The 21,202-nt window shown below is 38.6% G+C and overlaps 1 protein-coding gene across 2 annotated transcripts in view; it reads left to right on the plus strand.

Moving 5' to 3' along the window:
- ppp1r37 (protein phosphatase 1, regulatory subunit 37) overlaps positions 1-16,286 on the plus strand; it is a 52,911-nt gene extending 36,625 nt beyond the window's left edge. For both annotated transcript variants that reach the window (XM_077235545.1, XM_077235546.1), the window contains 9 exons: positions 703-822; positions 2,049-2,199; positions 4,960-5,115; positions 5,241-5,353; positions 8,055-8,196; positions 8,954-9,120; positions 9,610-10,900; positions 14,242-14,343; positions 14,451-16,286. In XM_077235545.1, the coding sequence (XP_077091660.1) occupies positions 703-822; positions 2,049-2,199; positions 4,960-5,115; positions 5,241-5,353; positions 8,055-8,196; positions 8,954-9,120; positions 9,610-10,900; positions 14,242-14,330 (2,229 nt within the window). In that variant the 3' untranslated portion in view covers positions 14,331-14,343; positions 14,451-16,286. The remainder of the gene's footprint in view (positions 1-702; positions 823-2,048; positions 2,200-4,959; positions 5,116-5,240; positions 5,354-8,054; positions 8,197-8,953; positions 9,121-9,609; positions 10,901-14,241; positions 14,344-14,450) is intronic.
- Positions 16,287-21,202: the final 4,916 nt, after the last annotated feature.

Consider the following 21,202-nt stretch of genomic DNA (forward strand, 5'->3'; position numbering starts at 1 on the left):
TTAAAACTGTGATACACTACCATTCAAAAGTTTGGGGTAAGATTTAAAAACATAAAAGAGATGCTGTTATTTCGAACTTTCTATTCATCAAAGAATCCTGGAAAAAAAGTGTCACACTTTCAAAATATATGAAGCAGCACAACTGTTTTCAACATTGATGATAATAATAAATGTTTTTTCAGCAACAAATCATCATATTAGAATGATTTCTGAAGGATCATGTGACACTGAAGACTGGAGTAATGATGCTGAAAATTCAGCTTTGATCACAGGAATAAATCGGTTTACAATTTTAAATTGTAGAAATATTTTACAATAAGCTATTACTGATTTAGCTGATACAAATAAATACAGTTTTGTTGAGCAGAAGAGACTTATTTCCAAAGCAAAACAAATCTTAATTATTCCAAACCTTTGACCGTTTGTGTATGTACATGGTGATATGTGTTAATAATGTTTTTAATTATGGTGCCTTAACAGCGATAACAGAGACATTGTTCCCTCATCAGTCCCTGAACAGGTGCAGCCGGTGGATTTCATGGTATCTCAGGTTGTCTGTGTGTTTGTGTTTTGAAAACATCCCTTTCACGGTCTCTTTCTCTAGATTAAACAAAACACGCTGCTATTAATTCGCTCTTTGTTCTGAAATGCTGTACAGAATAAATAAAAAATAATAAGAGCGTGTCTTTTTCTGTCTCTCAGGGAGCATCAGCTTTGTTCGATATGATCGAGTACTATGAATCCGCCACTCATCTCAACATCTCCAGCAACAAGCACATCGGCACCCGCGGGTGGCAGGCCGCCGCACACATGATGAGGAAGGTGAGACCATGCCTGACACACTTGTTAGGAACAGCTGATCTGTCAAGTCACCTTCATTTATACAGCGCTTTTAACAATATAGATGGTTTCAAAGCAGCTTTACAGTGAGAATAGGAAATTAAAGTAACAGAGATTGTTTTGGCTTTACAGCAGCTCTAGAGTAAAGTTATTGTCCAGCTAAAGTTAGTTTTGATTGATTCACTTCCGTCGCAAAGATCATTAGTTATTAACTTAGGGGCCGCTAACACGACACCGTTCTAACAGAAAAACCCTTAAAGGGATAGTTCACTTTAAAATGAAAATAAGCCAATGATTTACTCACCCTCAAGCCATCCTAGCCAATCTTCTTTCAGACGAATACAATCAGAGTTATATTAAATAATATCCTGGCTATTCCAAGCTTTATAATGGCAGTAAACGAACTCCAAACGGCTCCTGTGGGTTATTAAAGGGACTATGTGTAGTTTTTTATGTATTTTATTATCTAAAATTAATATTTTTATTCATAAATGTGTCCTCAATGGTGTACAAATACCTCTGCCAATTATCTGACTTATCCTCGTAAACGAAGAATTTATTATCTTTATATACATGTGACGGGTAGGTCCAAGGAGGCTTCCATGTCGTTCCGCCATCTCGCAAAACTATAATAGCAGAGAGGGTCAAAAAGTACTAGGCCAACGCGTTTCCACAACGCGTTTTCGTTCAGAGCCAGCGTCATGTGACTGAAAGCAGCAGAACCAGAGGAGCAGAGCAGTGAGAGACGCTCGACGGCCCCGGCAAGTTTAAAAGGCTGCATTGCACTGTTATTATTCATACTGTAAAATTTGTGTGTTCGTTGTGTCAAGTTGCAGTTTGTTATAAATAACAAACCTGTTCACCCGATGGAAAACTCGACGAAGTGCTGTTAGAAGACATCCTGTCATAGCTTTTTGGCACATAACAGCTACCGTAGATGCAACACGCATTTGAAAAAGCGAGGCGCTGGAGAGCACAATTCGTTTGAATGCAAAATACAATTTCCCGCTTATAAAGCTTGGAAGAGCCAGGGCATATTTTTTAATATAACTCAGATTGTATTCGTCTGAAAGAAGAATGTCATGTACACCTAGGATGGCTTGAGAGTGAGTAAATCATGGGCTAATTTTAATTTGAAAGTGAACTAATCCTTTAACCCGCTCCGGCCGGTGTGCTCATCTTTATCCATGTGTGTGTGTGTCCTCCAGACGAGCTCTCTGCAGTACCTGGACGCCCGTAACACTCCTCTGTTGGACCATTCGGCCCCGTTCGTGGCCCGAGCGCTGCGGATCAGCGGCAGCCTGGCGGTCCTGCACCTGGAGAACGCCGGCATCTCAGGACGACCGCTAATGCTGCTGGGTAATGAATGCAAAAAACAGTGATCGGGAACACAACTTAGGTTTATATGATTATCCAAAGGGTTCCCACGGGTCCTTGAAATCCTTGAAAGTTTGTGAATCTGAAGAGAGATGAAACAATTCAAGGCCCTAGTTCATCAAAAACTTTTCGAAAATAATTCCATATTATTTCACCACACTTCGTGGCCTGTGCATACTAGATTGCTTGATTTACGTTAGTTACGTTGTGTTTCCCTTGTGAGGTACTTTTGTGTTGTGCGTTGCCATGACGAACGAAAAAAAAAAAGCTTTTTTGCATAATTGTGTTTGACACATGAAAACTGTAACAATGCATCTTACAAGGTAACACGTTGTAACCTTGCTCTCACTTGAAATGTGTCCCAACATTAAGTCCTTGAATTTGAGGGTATTGGACCTGGAAAGTCCGAGAAAGGTGACGGTCCTTGAATTTGAAGTTAACCAAGGTGTGGGAACCCTGTATCCATTTTGTTTGTTAAAATGTGAGTGTCTAATATGATCATCAGGCTTTTGAGGGAGGTTTATTTGTGTTAATTTCTCAATCGTAATTGTATTGCATTGCATTAATTGCTAAGCATTTAAATATCAGCTTACTAAGACATTATTGGCAGATATAGAGTGATGATATGCATTTTCTGCAAGTAGTGTTGCTATGCCTTTATACAGATCTCATTGATTTGCATTAGAAGCATTACATCAGAATGTCATCTTCCTTTTTGGCCATATAAATATCAGCATGTGCACCAAATTGCATATTATTGCTCAGTTTGTTCCTCTAAATAAAAATGATTGATGAAAAAGCCTGATGTATCCTATTTGATACTCACATTTTATCATGATTTTTCAACAAAAAAAAAATTCAGTATGGAAAATCAAGTAAACCTGTTGTTTTAGTCGAGTACATTTTCATCTTGAAATATTAATAACGATATACAAATGATGCCTTTCTAAAAGAGTGTGAACTACCAATCAGATGACATAAGGCATTTAGTAGATTGTGTACAAGTTTTGGCCACTAATAATTTAGAGGCCTTAGAATTAGAGATGCACCGATTACAATTTTCTAAGCCGATTCCGATTTCCGATTTTTCATGAGTTTGACCTGCCGATACCGATTTTAGACGATTCCGATTTCATCTTTTCTTTAATAGAACATTTTACATAGAACATAGAACATTTTTTGAACAAATAAAATAAAATAAAATAAAACTATATAAATTATTACACCTGTTGTGGGAAATTCACACATATCTAAATGCAGAGTTATGGTATGGAAGAACCATTTTCATTTCCATATACTCAACTAAAAAAAAGTGATATATTTACTTATTTACGAAACTAAACTTCTGTATGAAAACAGGTAATGGCAATAAAATAATATTTAAATAGCAAATAAAATAAATATAGCCTTGCAGTATAAAGATGTTTCTCAAAACACACACACACAGCCTATTGCAATCACTTGTACATCAATGGCAAGTTTTATTTCGCAAACAGTTCTTCTCTCATCTGCCACATTTCCAGCCAGGCTAAACAATCACTTTAATTGAGCGCGAGCAGCGCAGCAATAATAGACTCTGCGCCGAAACCCCGCTTCACTGCAGCTCACGCGACACTCCTGCTCGACGCTCACGCGCTGCTCCTGCTCTCGGTGTGAATGCACTCATTGATAAACATGCACGCCGGGGGGAAAAAACCCCTGCGCTGCTCACGCTTGCAGTGTGAAACGGCCATAATTCACGAGGTTTCCTACATGTGCGTTCCGTGAGCACGTGTGATGCTGATTTTGCGCGATGTTAATCATGCCCGAGTGCATTTGACCGGCAAAAAAAATCGGCATAAAATGTCAGACTGACCAGCCGGTCGCCGATCATGGCCGATCACGTGAAAATCGGCCGATTCCGATCACCAGCCGATCAATCGGTGCATCTCTACTTAGAATGCCTTTTTATTTTCCCGCATGAGTTTTTCTTGTTTGTTTTAATGTTCACATCCCTCCTCAAGCCCGCGTGAGCACAGCGCTGCAAACACTGGCTGATCACATTGCAGACGTGTAGCAAAATCACCCGGACTCTGTTTTTATTATTCTCGAGGACCTCATGGTTTACTGCAAAACTCAAACAGCTTTGCCAAGCCAAAGAAAATGCCTACAGAAGTGGGGGGAAATTTGTGTACAAACAGGCCAAAAACACCCTGATGAAAGAGTAAAGAGAAGCTCCTCTTAAAAGCTGGATAAACAGTTTTCATCCAACAATCCTGTAACATCCTCAAAGACCTCACCAATTACAAGACATCGTCACCTCAATATGCTGGGAATCAACATCTGGCTGATGATCTGGATGAGTTGTATTGTCGTTTTGACAGGCTGTTTTGGCCAGCGTTTCAGAAACACTGCACTAGAACTTCTTTAATATTCTTCCCATAGGCTTGCACTGTTTAGTGCAATATCTTGTTAATTCACTTTTATTCATGATCCATGATACTGTTGACTGTAAATAAGTCAATATATGTAAATATGCCTATTCTAGGTCTTTATGCTTTTCATATTTTTCTTTTTAAATTGTATTGTTATGTGTATTGTTGTTGTATTTATATAGAAGCGAGAAAAAATCCTTGTTTGTGCATTGCAAGCACACTTGGGCAATAAAGCTCTTTCTGATTCTGATCCTAATTTATAGGGTTAACCATTTTCCACAAATGAATGAAGCAACTAAAAGGCAACTTGTTTCATGTGTGTGTGCAGCCACGGCACTGAAGATGAACATGAACCTCAGAGAGCTGTATTTGGCTGATAATAAGTTGAACGGTCTGCAGGATTCGGCTCAGTTGGGGAACCTCCTGAAGTTCAACTACAACATCCAGATTCTGGACCTGAGAAACAATCACATACTAGACTCAGGTCTGACCTCGTTTCTCCTCTCGGTCTCCTCCTTCAGAAATCTTTGTACTTGTCATTCAACCAATTGTAGCACACTTCAGCTCTTTGTGTTCTCTGGATATATCTGCTTTTTCTTGTTTCCTCAGGGCTGGCGTATATATGTGAGGGACTCAAGGAGCAGAGGAAGGGTTTGGTCACTCTGGTGCTCTGGAACAACCAGCTCACACACAATGGCATGGGCTACCTGACCGCCGCTTTGGTAAACATCCATGAAATTATGTCACACAAGTTTCCATGAACAGTAATAATAATAATAATGCATTTTATTTAATGGCACCTTTCATAACACCCAAGGTCACCTCACAGGCAATATACAGGTCACTGCATAAGACAAAACACACAACAAACAAGTCACATACAGATTAAGTGCAGTAAAGTCTCAATAAAACATGTTATATGTCTTAAGACGCATTTTTAAAGAATAAAAAAAAACGCGTCTTAAAAATGTTCACAGTTTCACCGACTTCTACATCTTCAGGGCTTATTCACACCAAGAGCAACATGACAAAGCAAAGCTGATTTTGTCCCAAAATTCACTCCAAGCTCAACACAGATTTCCGTCGTCTTCTGAGAAAATTTCCTGTAAGAAATGGAGGTTACTCTTTTGTTTTAAGGTGTCCTTTTTAGTGTAATCATACAATGAACTACTGAGTAATCTTAGTTAACAACATTTACTTGCTGTAGGGTTTGGTTTAGGGTTTAGCATGATTTATCATTTTTACTAAAGTATGTAACAGAAACTAAAATTAAGTATTACTGAAATAGAATTGTGTAATACATATAATAATACTACTACTACTAAATATAAGTGCTTGGAAAAAAGCTGATAATTTAGTAATAGGAAAATAATAGTAATATTGTATTAACAATTTATTGATCATTTTTAATTGACAATGAAAATCTCTAGTTAGTAATAGCGCTGCATCTGATGATTATTTTTAATAATCGACTAATCTAACCATTATTAGATTAATGAGGGTGATTTATTTTTTGACTGATTATTCAACAACAAAAAACCCTGACCATTTTTTATGATAATATCGACTAATATTTTCAGGTCTAGTTAGTTATAGTAATATATTTGCGGTTGTAAACATTTTTTACTGGCTAGATATACTTACAATGTTTTGGGTGAACAAACTACAAAAATCAACCAACAGGACAGTTCTCAGTTCTCTTTTGTTCCTTATTAAACATCATTTTGACTTCTTACATTCTTTGAAATCTTTTAACTGTGAAAATTCACACTTCAATCGGTCTTTAACCTGTCAAATATGTACTTAGATTATTATTTTTATTTTTTTCAGGATTCTTTGAGAAAGTTAAAAGAACAGGAATAATAATTGTAATCTTTTATAACATTATAAAAGTCTGTCATATTTTATCCATTTAATGTGTCCTTGCTGAATAAAAGTATTAATTTCTTTTAAAAAAAAACACTCTTACTTACACATTTTAAAATATAATCAAATAGAAAACAGTATTTTTAAATATTTACTGTTTTTACTCTTTAGATCAAATAAATTCAGCCTTGGAGAGCATATAAGCCCCCTTTTAAAAACATTTAAAAATACAAACTGTTGACCGGTATTGCATATACGACATAACAATATCTCCTTATGCCTTCTTGTGAAATGACTGACAATACAGCACCGCACACAGATGACCGTGAGATGAGGTTTGTCCTCAGTCAGTCAGATGGTCATTATGGAGATTGAGAGGATGCTGGGCCTGTTTGGCACCTGCTGACTGTGCAACGCTCGTGTTTATGTGTGTCCTGGCATCTTTTTGTTAATTAAGGACTAAAGACACACACATTCTCACAGCCTTGTGTGTAATGCACTGCAGTATGTGCATGCCTTCTGAACAAGCTGTGTGCTTTATAAACAGTGTCTGAGCGTACATCCACACACTTTACTGCAAGAATACAGTATTTCCTGTTAGATTCCTATGGAAGCTTGTTTCCGCCATGGAATAAAAAAGTAGTAATTGCAACTTTTTCTCACAATTCAGGGTTTTTTTTCTAGCAGATGTGAGTTCATATCTCGCAATTATAAGTTTATATCTCGCAATTTAGATTTTTTTTCTCATCATTCTGGGTGTACATCTCACAATTTAAAACTTTTTCTTGGAATTCTGAGTTTATATATCACAATTTGTAAACTTTTCTATGAATTCTGAGTTTAAATCTTGCAATTTTTAACTTTTTTCTCATAATTCACAGTTTACATTCGCAATTTTTTAACTTTTCTGAGGAATTTTGAGTTTACATGTTGCAATTTTAAACTTTTTTTTTCTTTTTTATATCCACCACATAACCATTTACCATTCAGTTCTGTTGAACAACGGACACAACAATTATGAACTGAAAGCGTCTGTTCTGCTCCAAACAGCACGAGTAACTGGAGTCAGATTTCACTTATCACATGACACGAGTAAGGAGATATGACCGTGACTGCAGATGTAAATTAGCCTATGGCTAAATCTGGTACAATGCATCAAATGTTAACATTCATGTTTGAAATTGTACATGGTCCCTAATAAAATTAATTAATTAATTAAAAATTAAAAAAAGTTGACTGACAAGACGATGGGGGAGGATTTGGTCCAGATCCTGAGCGTTAATGACATATATTATCTTGTCAAATGTGCTGTCAGACCGGTGCTTCCTATACGCAGAATATGCATGATTGCGAATTCGAAAGAGAATGTAAAAAGCGAGTGTGCATTTAAAATCGATTTCAATACCCCACATTTTGATTGCAGCTCCCTGATTCTCGCAAATTATATACAATATCCCTCACCGGTACATAGTTCACACTGAATATTTAATCCACATTCAGTTCCTTCAATTGTTTTTCTTTTTCTATTTCTATCTCTTTCTCTCTCTGCTGCTGTAGCCGTACACTCAAAGCTTGGAAACACTGAACCTGGGTCATAATGCAGTAGGGAACGAAGGAGTGCACAAACTGAAAGACGGACTCGTAGCAAACCGGTCCATCCTCAGGCTGGGTCTGGCCTCCACCAAACTCTCCTGTGAAGGTACGATCTGGAGTGCAAACGTGAAGTTACATAAGACCACTATGAATTTGCTTCATCTAAGATGGATGACTTTGAATTCTGGAGTAGGGCTGCACGATATATCGTTTTAGCATCGATATCGCGATGTGCGCATCCGTAATCGTCACATCGCAGGATATGCGATGTCAAATATAGGGATCGTAGTTGATCCGTATGCGCCAGATGCTGCCCGGTTCAAAATGCATGTGATTCGTGGATTATTTGGAAATTTAAACCATCATAGGGTGAAAGTTTGTCATTTGCATGTGAGCTTAAACAGACACGTGCACGTAACATTAATTCAAAATGCCCGTCTCGGTGAGAATCCTCGTAAACACAGTCGGTTATGTGTTGTAAACAGAGAAAAAAAAATGATGCATGTCATTTTAGGTCTTCATTTATATAGCGAAGACTGTTATTTTACATTTGACTATTACATTTTTGTACCTGAATACTGTTAGATTTACCTGAAAAACATAAAGCACTGCTTAATTCAGTTGTATCTTTCTTCTATTGTATTTTTCTACACAGATTCAGTCCTCTACAAAATCACCCCAATTATTCTAGAATGATGAATTATTTTAAAATGGAGCTATTCAAATCATCTGGTGAAATTATTTTTGTGTCGCAATATATATTGCAGAAAAACAAAATACCGCAATGTACGTTTTTCCCAATATCGTGCAGCCCTTAAATTTGTGTGAGCACAAAGATGATCGTGTGCTTGTTCATGTGATAGGAGCTGTCGCTATAGCGGAGTTCATCGCGGAGAGTCCGAGGCTCCTCCGGTTAGACATGCGGGAGAACGAAATCAAGACCGGCGGCCTCATGGCTCTCTCCCTCGCCTTTAAAGTCAACACATCTCTGCTCCGACTCGACCTGGACCGAGAGCCCAAGAAAGAGACGGTGAGTGTTTGTTAAAGGGGAGGGGAAAAGATTTAGCTTGATATAAAGTAGGACTGGGTACATTTACAATGATTTTACTAATATGCTAATATGTCGCAACATTAGTTTCAAAGTGTTGTTTTTTTTCGGGCATTATGTTTCCAGTTTAATTAGACTAGTTTCATGATCCTTCTTTATCTCACTACATCCATGTGCATGAGAGCGTTAAGACAGATACCACATTAGATATGGTACGTTTTATCATTTCCATGAGTTAAGACTGATTTAAAACTCTAAATGAAAATCTTCATGTGGGATTTTGTTTTTAAGATCAAGGTAAATATTGCTGTTCTTTTACAATGTAATGTTATATTGGAGCCACTTATTTTATTTTTCCACTAACTAGTTAATTATTTACCACAGTGTTCAGCAAATGTAACTATGACATTGATCTCTGTTTATTGCATAACTGCACTACAGCTTTTTTTTCCTCTCTCTCTGTTTGTACAGGTGAAGAGTTTCATTGAGACACAGCGCGCCCTGCTGGCAGACATACAGAATGGCTGCAAGAGGAACTTCATCTTGGCCAAAGAGAAGGAAGAAACAGAACAGAAAATGAGACAGTCCGCTTCAATGCCAGAAATCACCACAGAGGAACAAGCTCAGGAGGATGAGGAAGATGCATCTGCTGAGAAAAGCGAGGAAGAAAATGCTGCTGTACACAAAAAATCAAGCGAGGAGGGCAATGAAGAGGACGTATTTGAGAAACAAGAAGTCAAAGATCAAGAAACGACACTGCAAGACGACTCTGACTCAGACACTGAGGATGAGGATGAGACCATAGAGGCATTGAATGCTTCAACACAGAGCACATCTCCAATACCGATTCCTGCAATAAACACCTGTAAGCTTGTGCCCTTGGCGCCGCCTCTACCAGGATCTCCAGCCCTCATTTCAGGAATTAAAGTGACAGAAGCCAGTGTTTCCTCCGGAGCCCCATCATCTCCTGGCCGCCTTTTCTCTGTGTCTAGTCCTGGCAGAGGACACAAAATCTTTATGGTAACGCGTGTTGAAAGCCCTCCTGAGCAGCAACAGGCGACTGCATTGCCAAAATGTGTCCTCGAGAGGGCGGTAGACAGCCAAACATCTGAAACACCCACACAAATCCATATAAAAGCACCTTTAGATGCACCTTCACAAGCGCCTGAGCAGAAATCAACACAACTAGCAGAGTCTGAACTCAGTACGTTAACATCACATGCAGAAACGACACCAGCGCCCACCGAAGTACTAAACACGTCCTCACTTGCAGATGAGCAAGAGAATGTAACTCCTTCTGATGAAGTTCAGCAAGCTTCACAGGAACTTGCCACGCCATCTGAAAGCCAAGTTAGACTCAATCAGACTCACTTAGAGCAGGAGTTACCAGTAAATGCAAAGACAAAAACATCACAAGATACCAGTGAGGAGGACCAGATGTTCTCCTCTCACACTGAACAGATGCAGGAGTCGAGTCCCACCCAAAGAGAGCCATCAGTGTCAGGACCGTCTCGAGGCGGGGCGCTAAACCCTGAAGAACTGCAATCCAGTGAGCAGCGAGAGCTGGAGGTCACAGGAGGTCATGAACTCCTGGAAACGGAGGTCTCTAGTGCACAAGAGGGATCTCCTGAAGAAGAGGAAGCCGAGGGTTGTCCGGTTATGAGCACGGGAATAGTGTTACCCAATGGGCTGAAGCCAGAGTTTGCCTTTCACCTGCCCAAAACGGAGGGACTCAAACCAGCCAGCTGCATTATGGAGCATGGTGAGTTCCCATTGGATTACCTTATAGTCCATGTCATCTATAGAGACAGAGCGACACCGTGTAGCTATATATGATACCTGATATTTACCATATTTTATATAAACTTTGTTACATGTTGTTACTCAACTTAATATGATTTTCCAAACATTTGGCGACCAAACAGAATTTCAATACATTTATTGTGATGGAAGGTTTTTTTTTTTTACCACCCCCAATATTTTATAATCCTTTCTAATGATTTATATTCATAGGCTGCCTGCTGAACATGGGTTTGAGCTTTTATATTTCTGAACTCTCAAAGTTCAGATTAATGCATTTAACTTAAAAATGTAGAAACTTTTCTTGCCCTCGGATCTAGAAGAACTGAGGTTCACCCTTCATAGTCTCACAAAACCCTGTGGATCGTTTTGACGTCACTAGTCTAGTGGTGATAGGTATTACAATCTGATTGGACCAGTCGTTTCGAGTGCTGTGGCTACAAAAATTGGGGTTTGACCAGTAAAAAAAATTCTGTAATTTCCAATATTCACTCTGCTTAATTGCCTTTTTTATTTTAAGGTGCATATTTTACAGTGGTTCAAACAACGTGTAACAACTTTTTTCCAATACCTTTCACACTAAAAAATAAGCTCAAAGATTGGTTCTAATATATTTTCAAACAGGATGTGAAAATAGTTCTATAAGAGGTTTTGGGCTTCATATTCACATGGCCCAACAATAAGTTCCAGGGAGCCCTCATAGCCCAAGAGCCTTGTGTATGCTATGTGACACATATATTACAGCATTAATAAACATTAGTTTTCATTGTTATTGGGTCTTCTCAACCAATCTGGATTGCGCGGCCTTAAACCCCAGGGCCTCCCTGGGCTTCTGGTAGTCAAGGGCCCCTGGGCACTGGCCCCATAGGCCCGGTCAGTAAGCCATCCCTGCCGACACGCGTCGTAATCTGAAAACCACGGCCACCGGGGGGAAAACAATCCAGCCGTCTGCATTGACTTTGCACTGCGAGAAGATGCCTCCTTGTCATTTCTGACTTGTAACAAAAAATAAAACAACGTCTAAAAGCTGCTATGTGGCAAGGTGTACAGCAAACAAGCCGAAAAACCCAGAAATAAGTTTTTGTAAGCCGTCGACCCCAAAAAACACTTGTTTAAAGAGATAGTTCACCCAAAAATGAAAATTAGCCCATGATTTACTGACCCTGAAGCCATCCTAGGTGTATATGACATTCTTCTTTCAGACGAATACAATCAGAGTTTAAAATAATGTCCTGACTCTTCCATTTTATAATGGGAGTTAATGGGTATATATTTTTTTTGAAGTCCATCATAGCGTAAATGGACTTGCGTACGGAAGTGTCATTTGATTAAATGACATTTCATTGGTTTCTAAGACCTGTTCACACCAATCTCAATGTGAAGTTAAGTCACCTATAGCGCTTTATACAATCACAGATAGTTTCAAAGGAGCTTTACAGTGATAAACAGGAAAATAAGGATTCAGTGATGCAAACAGAATTCAATTCTGCTGTAAAGCAGCTCTAAAAATACAATAGTAAACAGTCATCAATCATTTGTTTCGTGTTGATTAGATGACATTATAAAATTGGGATGGAGGGGAAAAAAACGATACATTATAGTATTGCGATGTTTTGCGTGGGGATATTGTTTCAATACACGGACACCAAGTATCGATCCTTTCAGTCTGATTAAACCCAATATAATATTTGTTTTATATTTATTATTATTTACTCCCTTCCAGATTATGACTTCTTTTAATTAAGACTCAAATGTTTAAAATCACAATAATATCATATTGTGGGGCCTCTGGTGATTCTCACCCCTATTATAAAATATTACCAGACCATTATATGCACCAAAAACATGAATTTTTGATGCATACCTTCTCTATACATCTGCATTTCTTTTATTATATATTAAAGAAAATCTGTTGCAAAATGCAAATATGTAAATTTACACTTGCTTTTGATTATGAGACTGACATCACTTAAAGTAATAACATGCAGTTCATTTAGTGAGTCATGTTTTTTCAGAAATGCTTGTTCAGTGGAAGACTAGACCTAAAATACTTTTTATAAACTCATTTTCTTGTGAATCGGACTACACTGGTCATGCTGTATATTTTTTGCATGCTTATGAAAAACAGTGTTTTCTTGCTAAGGCCTATTCAGACCAAAGGCGACTGTATGGTGCAATAAACAAATGGATTTGAATAAACTCCCGTTAATGCGCCTGTCCAGGCCTGTTGGTTTTTAACAGAGAGGTCTCCCAATCTCGCTGCATTTTCATTTTCATATGTCAGTATCAGTATTTGCTTTCTACCATGAAAAATATGTATCAATGCAACTTTCATGAAGTAAAATCACTATTAGCCTTCCTTCCGCTAGAAAAAATAGTCCCTGACCGTGAACAGCAACAGAAGTTACTTTATTTCCGGCATTAGACGGCGGCAAAGACTTTGTTTATGAGTCAGTCAGTCAGTAGAGAAGACTTTTATTTTGAAAGGACTGAAACTTGTGAACACGGAGAAGAAAGACGCAAGTGACAAGTGACTAGCGGCAAAACCCCTTAACTGTTAAAAGGACAAGATATCCCAGCGGACATTCAAATTGATTTTGTATTACGAATACAGGACTGACCTGAAGGAAAATGCTATATCTACTGTAAATGCAGGTACTCGATCTCTCACAATACTCTACTCTATACGCTTATTTCACGCAGCCGTTATTTTGAAATCGAAAGCGAGGCTCCGGTGGGAAGAAAACCGGAAGTAAAGATAAACAACAATGCCTTGGACTACCAACCTGAAACTGCTGCCGCGAGTTACACTATTGGATGTTAATATCCAATATAGGATATGTATATAGTTCATCCCTGCTTCTTTTTTTACTTTCTGAAAAAAAAAAAAAAAATTATAAATTAATTTCACTGTATATAGTCTAAAGTATGAAAGAAATGTATGTACATTTTTAGAATAACTAGTTTCTACATTAAACGAAACAATACGCCATCGCATTCGCGACTCTGCTTTGATTAAAGGCGACACTTCCGGTTTTCTTCCCACCGGAGCCTCGCTCTCGATTTCAAAATAACGGCTGCGTGAAATAAGCGTATAAGCTTCAATGAACAAAAGATCAATGAGAACAAACATGTTTACGTTGCTAAGAGTGGTTGCTAGGGGTGTTGTGTAGTGATACATAGAACCGTTGCGTGAGGCGGTCGTGTTTTATCGTGAATAAAATACGGCTATTGACCAATCAGAATCAATGACTGGAACTAACCGTTTTATAATGTGTGTGTGTGTGTGTGTGTGTGTGTTAGTGAGCGTGACTGCAGAGCTGAGCTGCGGGCAGGATTTAGAGGAGCTTCTCCTTGATGCCAGTCTGGACGCCAGCAGAGATGCACCATAATGCTGTAACCTAGGTAATGCAAGGAAATTCCCATGTTTATGAAGGAATTCCTGGAATAATAACTTATGAATGTGCTTTAAGAGGAAGTCTGGTTAAGTTAACCCGTATTTCTCTTCTCAGGGTCCACACGTGTAGTGAGAATCAGAAGAGGCGGTTTGTTCTTGCCACATGGCATTTGCTCATATTCCTCTGGACTCTTTCCGTCTTTCTCGTGTCTTTTCCATACATTTTCAAAACAGCAGAGGGGACTCGCCTTCCCTCAAATGACCGACCTTTTGTGAAAATTGGCATTATATTCAAATTACGAAAACCTCATCTGTGATTGGTGAGTTGCCGTAAAGTTGTTCAGTATGTTCGTCCAGCGATGGTGTTCAGTTACCAAAGACACAAACGCAGAGAAACACTTTTCGCTAACCGGCGATCTTCTTCTGTTCAACCACTTCACGCTGTCGATCGCGGCGCATCACTGCTCACCGTCGCCCCCTCGTGGACTGGAGGTTGTAATGCATTAGAAAGACTGATCAGCTGGAACACTTTGAGCAAAGACATTTAATTGGTTTTGGCTTTCAGATCTTGTCCGGCTGGTGGAAGTTGTTTAGCGAGTGCTTCGTTGCACTCGAGTGTATGTGTGCGTTTGTCATTATTATTGTCTCTTTAACACACACAAAAAAAGACTCGTACCAAAGCGACACACACATCCGCTTTCCGTTTGTTCCTGCTGCTGCTCAGGAATCGGTCACAACATCCACTTCTGATCTCACCAACAACCAGCATCTCTGGGGCCTCGCACGCGCTTGAGCCCGGCGTGACTATGTGGAGCAATCGGCTTCTGCCTCGGCTGGATAATTGTTGATCTTTAGCGAATCTTCTGAGTGATCCAGAAGATTCGGGAGACACAGGCGAATGAATTGTACAATTTTCACTCTCTTTCTCTCTCTCTCACACACACACACACACACACACACACACACACACACACACACACACACACACACACACACACACACACACGCACACACACACACACACAAATACACATAAATAAACTCATTCTGTCTTCCATTGGTGGTAACCCTGTGTGTCACCATACATACTCATCCGAAGACAGGACTCGCCTTTAAACCTTTTTTCAGCTCTTTATTCTGGCTGTGTGGCTGAATCAGTTTATATTTATTTTAAACAACCCGAGTCTGTTGTGTGATTTTTTTTTTCTCTCTTTTTTCTTCTCCCTCCCTGTTCCCCCTCTTTGTTTTTCTTCTTTCTTTTAAAAAAAAAAATCTGTTATTGTGGGATTTTCCCCCTTTTGGTGTATATTTTCAGATTCTATAAAGAGCAAATATTAAGTTTAAAGTTTTTCCTATTTTGATTGGTTGGGGTTTGGGAAAGGGGCGGGGCTCTGTTGATTTATATAAATGGGGGTGAAGCTCTGCGAGAGTATATTATGTAAATCAAGAGTGTGTTTGGGTATGAAAGCCGCCATTTACAAAGAGGCAGTGACCGGACCACAAGACTTCATGAAGAAAACACTAAACTTGTGTGAAGCTACTGCCGCTGGAGACACTAGAGACTAGACTTTACCTCAGAAGATGTCACCAACGTAGGACAAATGAGGAGCTTGAGACATCGAAGCGAGGCTTGACCCGATAAATGTAGTACTTGCCACCATTCCAGGCTCTGTGGTCGGTGCTTTTCGGTTTCTCTCTTTCTCGTCTGGTTGATGTTGACTCTGACTGTGAAAGCAGAGCTCAGTCTGCCAGGCTTCAGAGAAGCTTTGCCTCTACATCCAGATTATCTTTGACCTTGAAATCTACACTTCTGTGCCCCCAACCCAATGTTTGTAATGCTTTATTTTTAGTAATTTTTAAAATTACCTGTTAAATTAATCAAACTGTACTGGTTAAAACAAAGAGATGTGTATGGCTTTTCCCTCTCAAATAAATGCATGTAATGACAAAAGTAGCATGTGTGGCGAATGTTTTTAGAAAGTAACTTCACTAATTGCATTTTTTTTCAGTTATACCTGACATTGGCTTTCAGGGGTTGTAATTATTTTAAAAGTGACCTCATCCACCTTACTTTTACACCATTTCGGGTTGAATCATGAATGTGCAAGAATTCCGGTATCATCCGCTTTTTGTTATTTTAGCTGTAGAAAACATGCAAACTGGTTTATCATATTATTTTATTATCATAATCATAAACACACTGGTAGTTTTGCTGTTTACCGCACTTCTAGTTTTTATTCAGTTAAAGACCCAAGTACCAGATTAAGACCAGGAGTTAGAAGTGCAGTTAATTTACGACAAGTCAGAATTATAATAAATTGAAGAGAATTTTTACTTTAGATAGTTTGCATGTTCTTCATGCAGAAGTTCAGCTTCAAGACTCACACGGAGTTAAACCGATAGACTGAAGCATATCTCCATCGATTATGCAGCTGACGCTCGACGTCGTAACCTTCCAGGTCTGCGTTTCTAGACGCCAACATGTCGAAGAAAACAAGTCCGTCCATCTCCAATAATGCACTTGTTCCTAGAAGACTAACACACACACTGACACACAGCTTCTTCAAGGTTGGATTTGGTCAGGCTCTAACGATTAATAAGAGAGACTTCCCAATACATCAAGATAACATGTTCTGTCTCTCAAGGAGAGGACACTTAAATCTAACAGTGAAGTAAAGACTTTAACTAAGAAATGGTCACTCAAGCTATAGATTTCAATGACCCCTGTGACCTAGTCAGCGTACCCTAGAACTGTGGTTCTCAAAGTGGGGGTCTGCGACCCATTGCCACGGGTCCGCGAAATAATTTTAGAGCCCCGGAATCCAGTCAGACCATCAGGGATAATCTTGGCAGAGCGCACCGGCTCTCTCGCTCTCAACCCCCACAAACATGCGCGCATATCCAGAGCGAAGAGTGAATCCGCGGATATACAGTATCCTAGCCTAGTTGTAAAATCAAAGTTAAAGGGATAGTTCACTCAAAAATGAAAATTCTGTCAGTATTTACTCTCCATCATGTTCTTCAACCCCGTAAGACCTTCGTTCATCTTCAGAAAGACGAATTAAGATATTTTTGATTAAATCTGAGAGCTGGATCACTCCTCCATAGGCTTCTTGAGGGATTGACACTTGTTCCCCGAAAAGTTATTAAAGACATCGTTAAAATAGTCCAAGTGACTACAGTGGCTCAATCTTAAGTTTATCAAGCGACGAGAATACTTTTTGTGCGCAAAAACAAACAAAAATAACGACTTTATTTTACTATTCATTTCCTTCTCTGTGGGCCTCGAGTCAGTTCACTAGTTTAACAGCGTAAGCTTCTGTTGTTGTACGTCACACGCATCACACACATGACCAGCGTCGGCTAATAGTGAGCCTACGTGTGACGTAGCACTACGCTAACACACTACGCTAACTGACTCGAGGCCCACAGAGAAGGAAACGAATAGTTAAAATAATGTCGTTATTTTTGTTTGTTTTTGCGCACAAAAAGTATTCTCGTCGTTTGATAAACGTAAGATTGAGCCACTGTAGTCACTTGGACTATTTTAACGATGTCTTTAATAACTTTTCGAGGCCGGCAAGTTTCAATCCCTTAGAAGCCTATGGAGGAGTGATCCAGGTCTCAGATTTCATAAAAAATATCTTAATTCGTGTTCCGAAGATGAACGAAGGTCTTACGGGGTTGAACAAGATGAGGGAGAGTAAATACTGACAGAATTTACATTTTTGGGTGAACTATCCCTTACGAGGCTAGGTTTACATTTTTCCGCTCTTTTTTTTTTATCCGTCAGTTTATTTAAAATGTTTTAAATTAATATTGTTTAAGACGTTTAGTAGCTTGCCTATGTCATTTGTAACGGAAGCCTGTTTCCGCCACTGAATTTAAAAAGAAAAGAAAAGAAAAGGTAAGGTAATTGTGACTTTAAAGTCAGAATTGTGAGATTAAAAAGTCACAATTAGCCTACCTTTTTTATAGTTTAATGCGGCGGACACGGGCTTTCATTCTCTCTGATAGGCGGCATAGGCCTACATGAGTAAACATGTTCTAGCCTTTACACGAGTGTCATCTCCAGAGCTGCTATGAGTCTCTTTGAGGATGTTTCAGGATTTAATTTGATACAAAAATAGGCCTAAATAAATAATAACAATACAAAACTCACTACAATACAAATTCACTACAACCCGCCAAAATAAAAGTTTGGTGTAACACTAGGATGTGTTCTGCAACAGTGTTAATTCTGTTATGATTTGTTGATTGTTCTGCCATTAAAATAATGAACTCATTGCACCTTATATCAAAGTTGATGCACGTGAAGTAACGTTACATAATTTAAAGGGATGGTTCACAACTTCACCCAAAAAAATGAAAAGTGTGTCATCATTTACTCACCCTCAAGTTGTTACAAACCTGAATGAGTTTCTTTCTCCTGCTGAACACAAAAGAAGATATTTTGAAGAATGCGCATAACCAAACACTTTCTGGTACCTTTTTTTTTTTTCATTTAGCTGACGCTTTTATCCAAAGCGACTTACAATTGCTATATTTCAGAGGTCGCACGCCTCAGGAGCAACTAGGGGTTAAGTGTCTTGCTCAGGGACACATTGGCGTCTCGCAGTGGATTCGAACCCGGGTCTCTCACACCAAAGGCATGTGTTCTTATCCACTGCAATTAATCCCAATGGCATTTAAGAGTATAAATAGTTTTACGCATATTAATCACAGTTATTGTTATGAGGGGGTCCTTGGAAATGTTTCTCCGCTCTAATGGGTCCCTGGTCCCAAAAAGTTTGGGAACCCCTGCCCTAGAAAAGCAGATGCATGTGTTGACGTGTTTAAACAAGTCCATAATTAATGCCTGTAACCCGGGCTAAATGAGCAATTCCTGGCATTGGGTCCTCAGTCACCTCTAAGATATAAAATACACACGTTTAAAGAATACATGAAAGAACATTTTCAGTAATCACACTGGTAACTTCTATAACTTAGTAAAATCTCATGAGCTTAGAGAAGTCATTCAACTCATTTGATATCTAGACGGAAACATATTGCTTAATACCTTATAATCACTCATTAGATGTACAATGAAGCAGCAGTGGATCGAAAATGAATTGAAATTCTTACTTCCGCAATGAAACGTAAGGTGGATATTAATGCTTGTCTTGCGTCTAAAAGTAGCATCTTCTATTATGATTAATGTTTTAGTCTCAAAAGCAGTTATATATGAAGGTGTATAAATTGTTGAAATGTGAATATGACTAAAATGAGACAATGCAGTACATCTATTAACTTTAAATATTACTATGTGAAAGCGTGTTGTTTTGGGGATTTTATGCTGCCAAGTCTGTGAAGAAAACGTGAAAATTAATGACATTTCTAATGTTTGAATTTCATTTTAATATAATACCGTTAATGTTAAATAAAGTTAACATGAAGTGTTAAGGAGAAAGTTGGTTTGCACGGGTTGAAAGCCCCTGGTCTACATGAAAGCAAGCGTGCCGTCAGGTGGTCTGGTATGTTACACACCCTGAGATGTATGCAAACACTATCAAACAGCCCTGCCGCAGGAGAGCAATCTGTTTGAGATTATCAAGCTTCTGCTAAACCCTGAGCACAGGGACAATGAGTCAAACAATCAAAAAAGAAACACAATGTTGAGATGGGAATCAGAGCACTGATGATAAAATCCTCAGAAATGTTTTGATTTTTTATTAGAATTTCGTTGAGATTCTGTGACACTTTTTTATTTATTATTTCTCAGTCAACTCGAAGTCGTTGAGCCATGCTGTACTTTGGGATGTTATGTGCATATAGGAGGGATTGTTTAAGGTATTTGACTCTTGGGGTCTATTGTTATAAATCTGCTTGGAAGGAATTTCCATGTAATCCTCAGTGATTCTTACATAAGCACAGGCCCATAATGGCCAATTTTAAAGTAGAATGTGTGTAGATGGATGAATAGATGGATGATAGATGGATGGATGGATGAATAGATAGATGATAGATAGATAGATAGATGGATGGATGAATAGATAGATGATAGATAGATGGATGGATGAATAGATAGATGATAGATAGATGGATGGATGGATGAATAGATAGATGATAGATAGATGGATGGATGAATAGATAGATGATAGATAGATGGATGGATGAATAGATAGATGATAGATAGATGGATGGATGGATGAATAGATAGATGATAGATAGATGGATGGATGGATGGATGAATAGATAGATGATAGATAGATGGATGGATGGATGAATAGATAGATGAATAGATAGATAGATAGATGGATGGGTGAATATAGATGGATGATATACAGACCGACGGATGGACAGAGATAGATGGAGGGATGGATGGATGGATGGATGGATGGATGGATAGATAGATAGATGGATGAATAGATAGATGGAAAAATAGATAGATAGATATAGATGGATGGATGGATGAATAGATAGATGATAGATGGATATATGGATGAATAGATAGATGGAAAAATAGATAGATAGATATAGATGGATATATGGATGAATAGATAGATGATAGATGGATGGATGGATGATAGATGGATGGATGGATGAATAGATAGATGATGGATGGATGGATGGATGAATAGATAGATGATAGATGGATAGATGGATGAATAGATAGATGATAGATAGATAGATGGATGGATGAATAGATAGATAGATAGATGGAGGGATGGATGGATGGATAGATAGATAGATGGATGAATAGATAGAAAGATAGATAGACAGATGAATAGATAGATAGATAGATGGATGGATGGATGGATGGATGAATAGATAGATGATAGATGGATAGATGGATGAATTGATAGATAGATAGATAGATAGATAGAT

This window comes from Siphateles boraxobius, unplaced genomic scaffold (genome assembly GCF_051911475.1).
Source record: "Siphateles boraxobius isolate OS27281-9 unplaced genomic scaffold, OSU_SipBor_1 198, whole genome shotgun sequence".
NCBI lineage: Eukaryota > Metazoa > Chordata > Actinopteri > Cypriniformes > Leuciscidae > Siphateles > Siphateles boraxobius.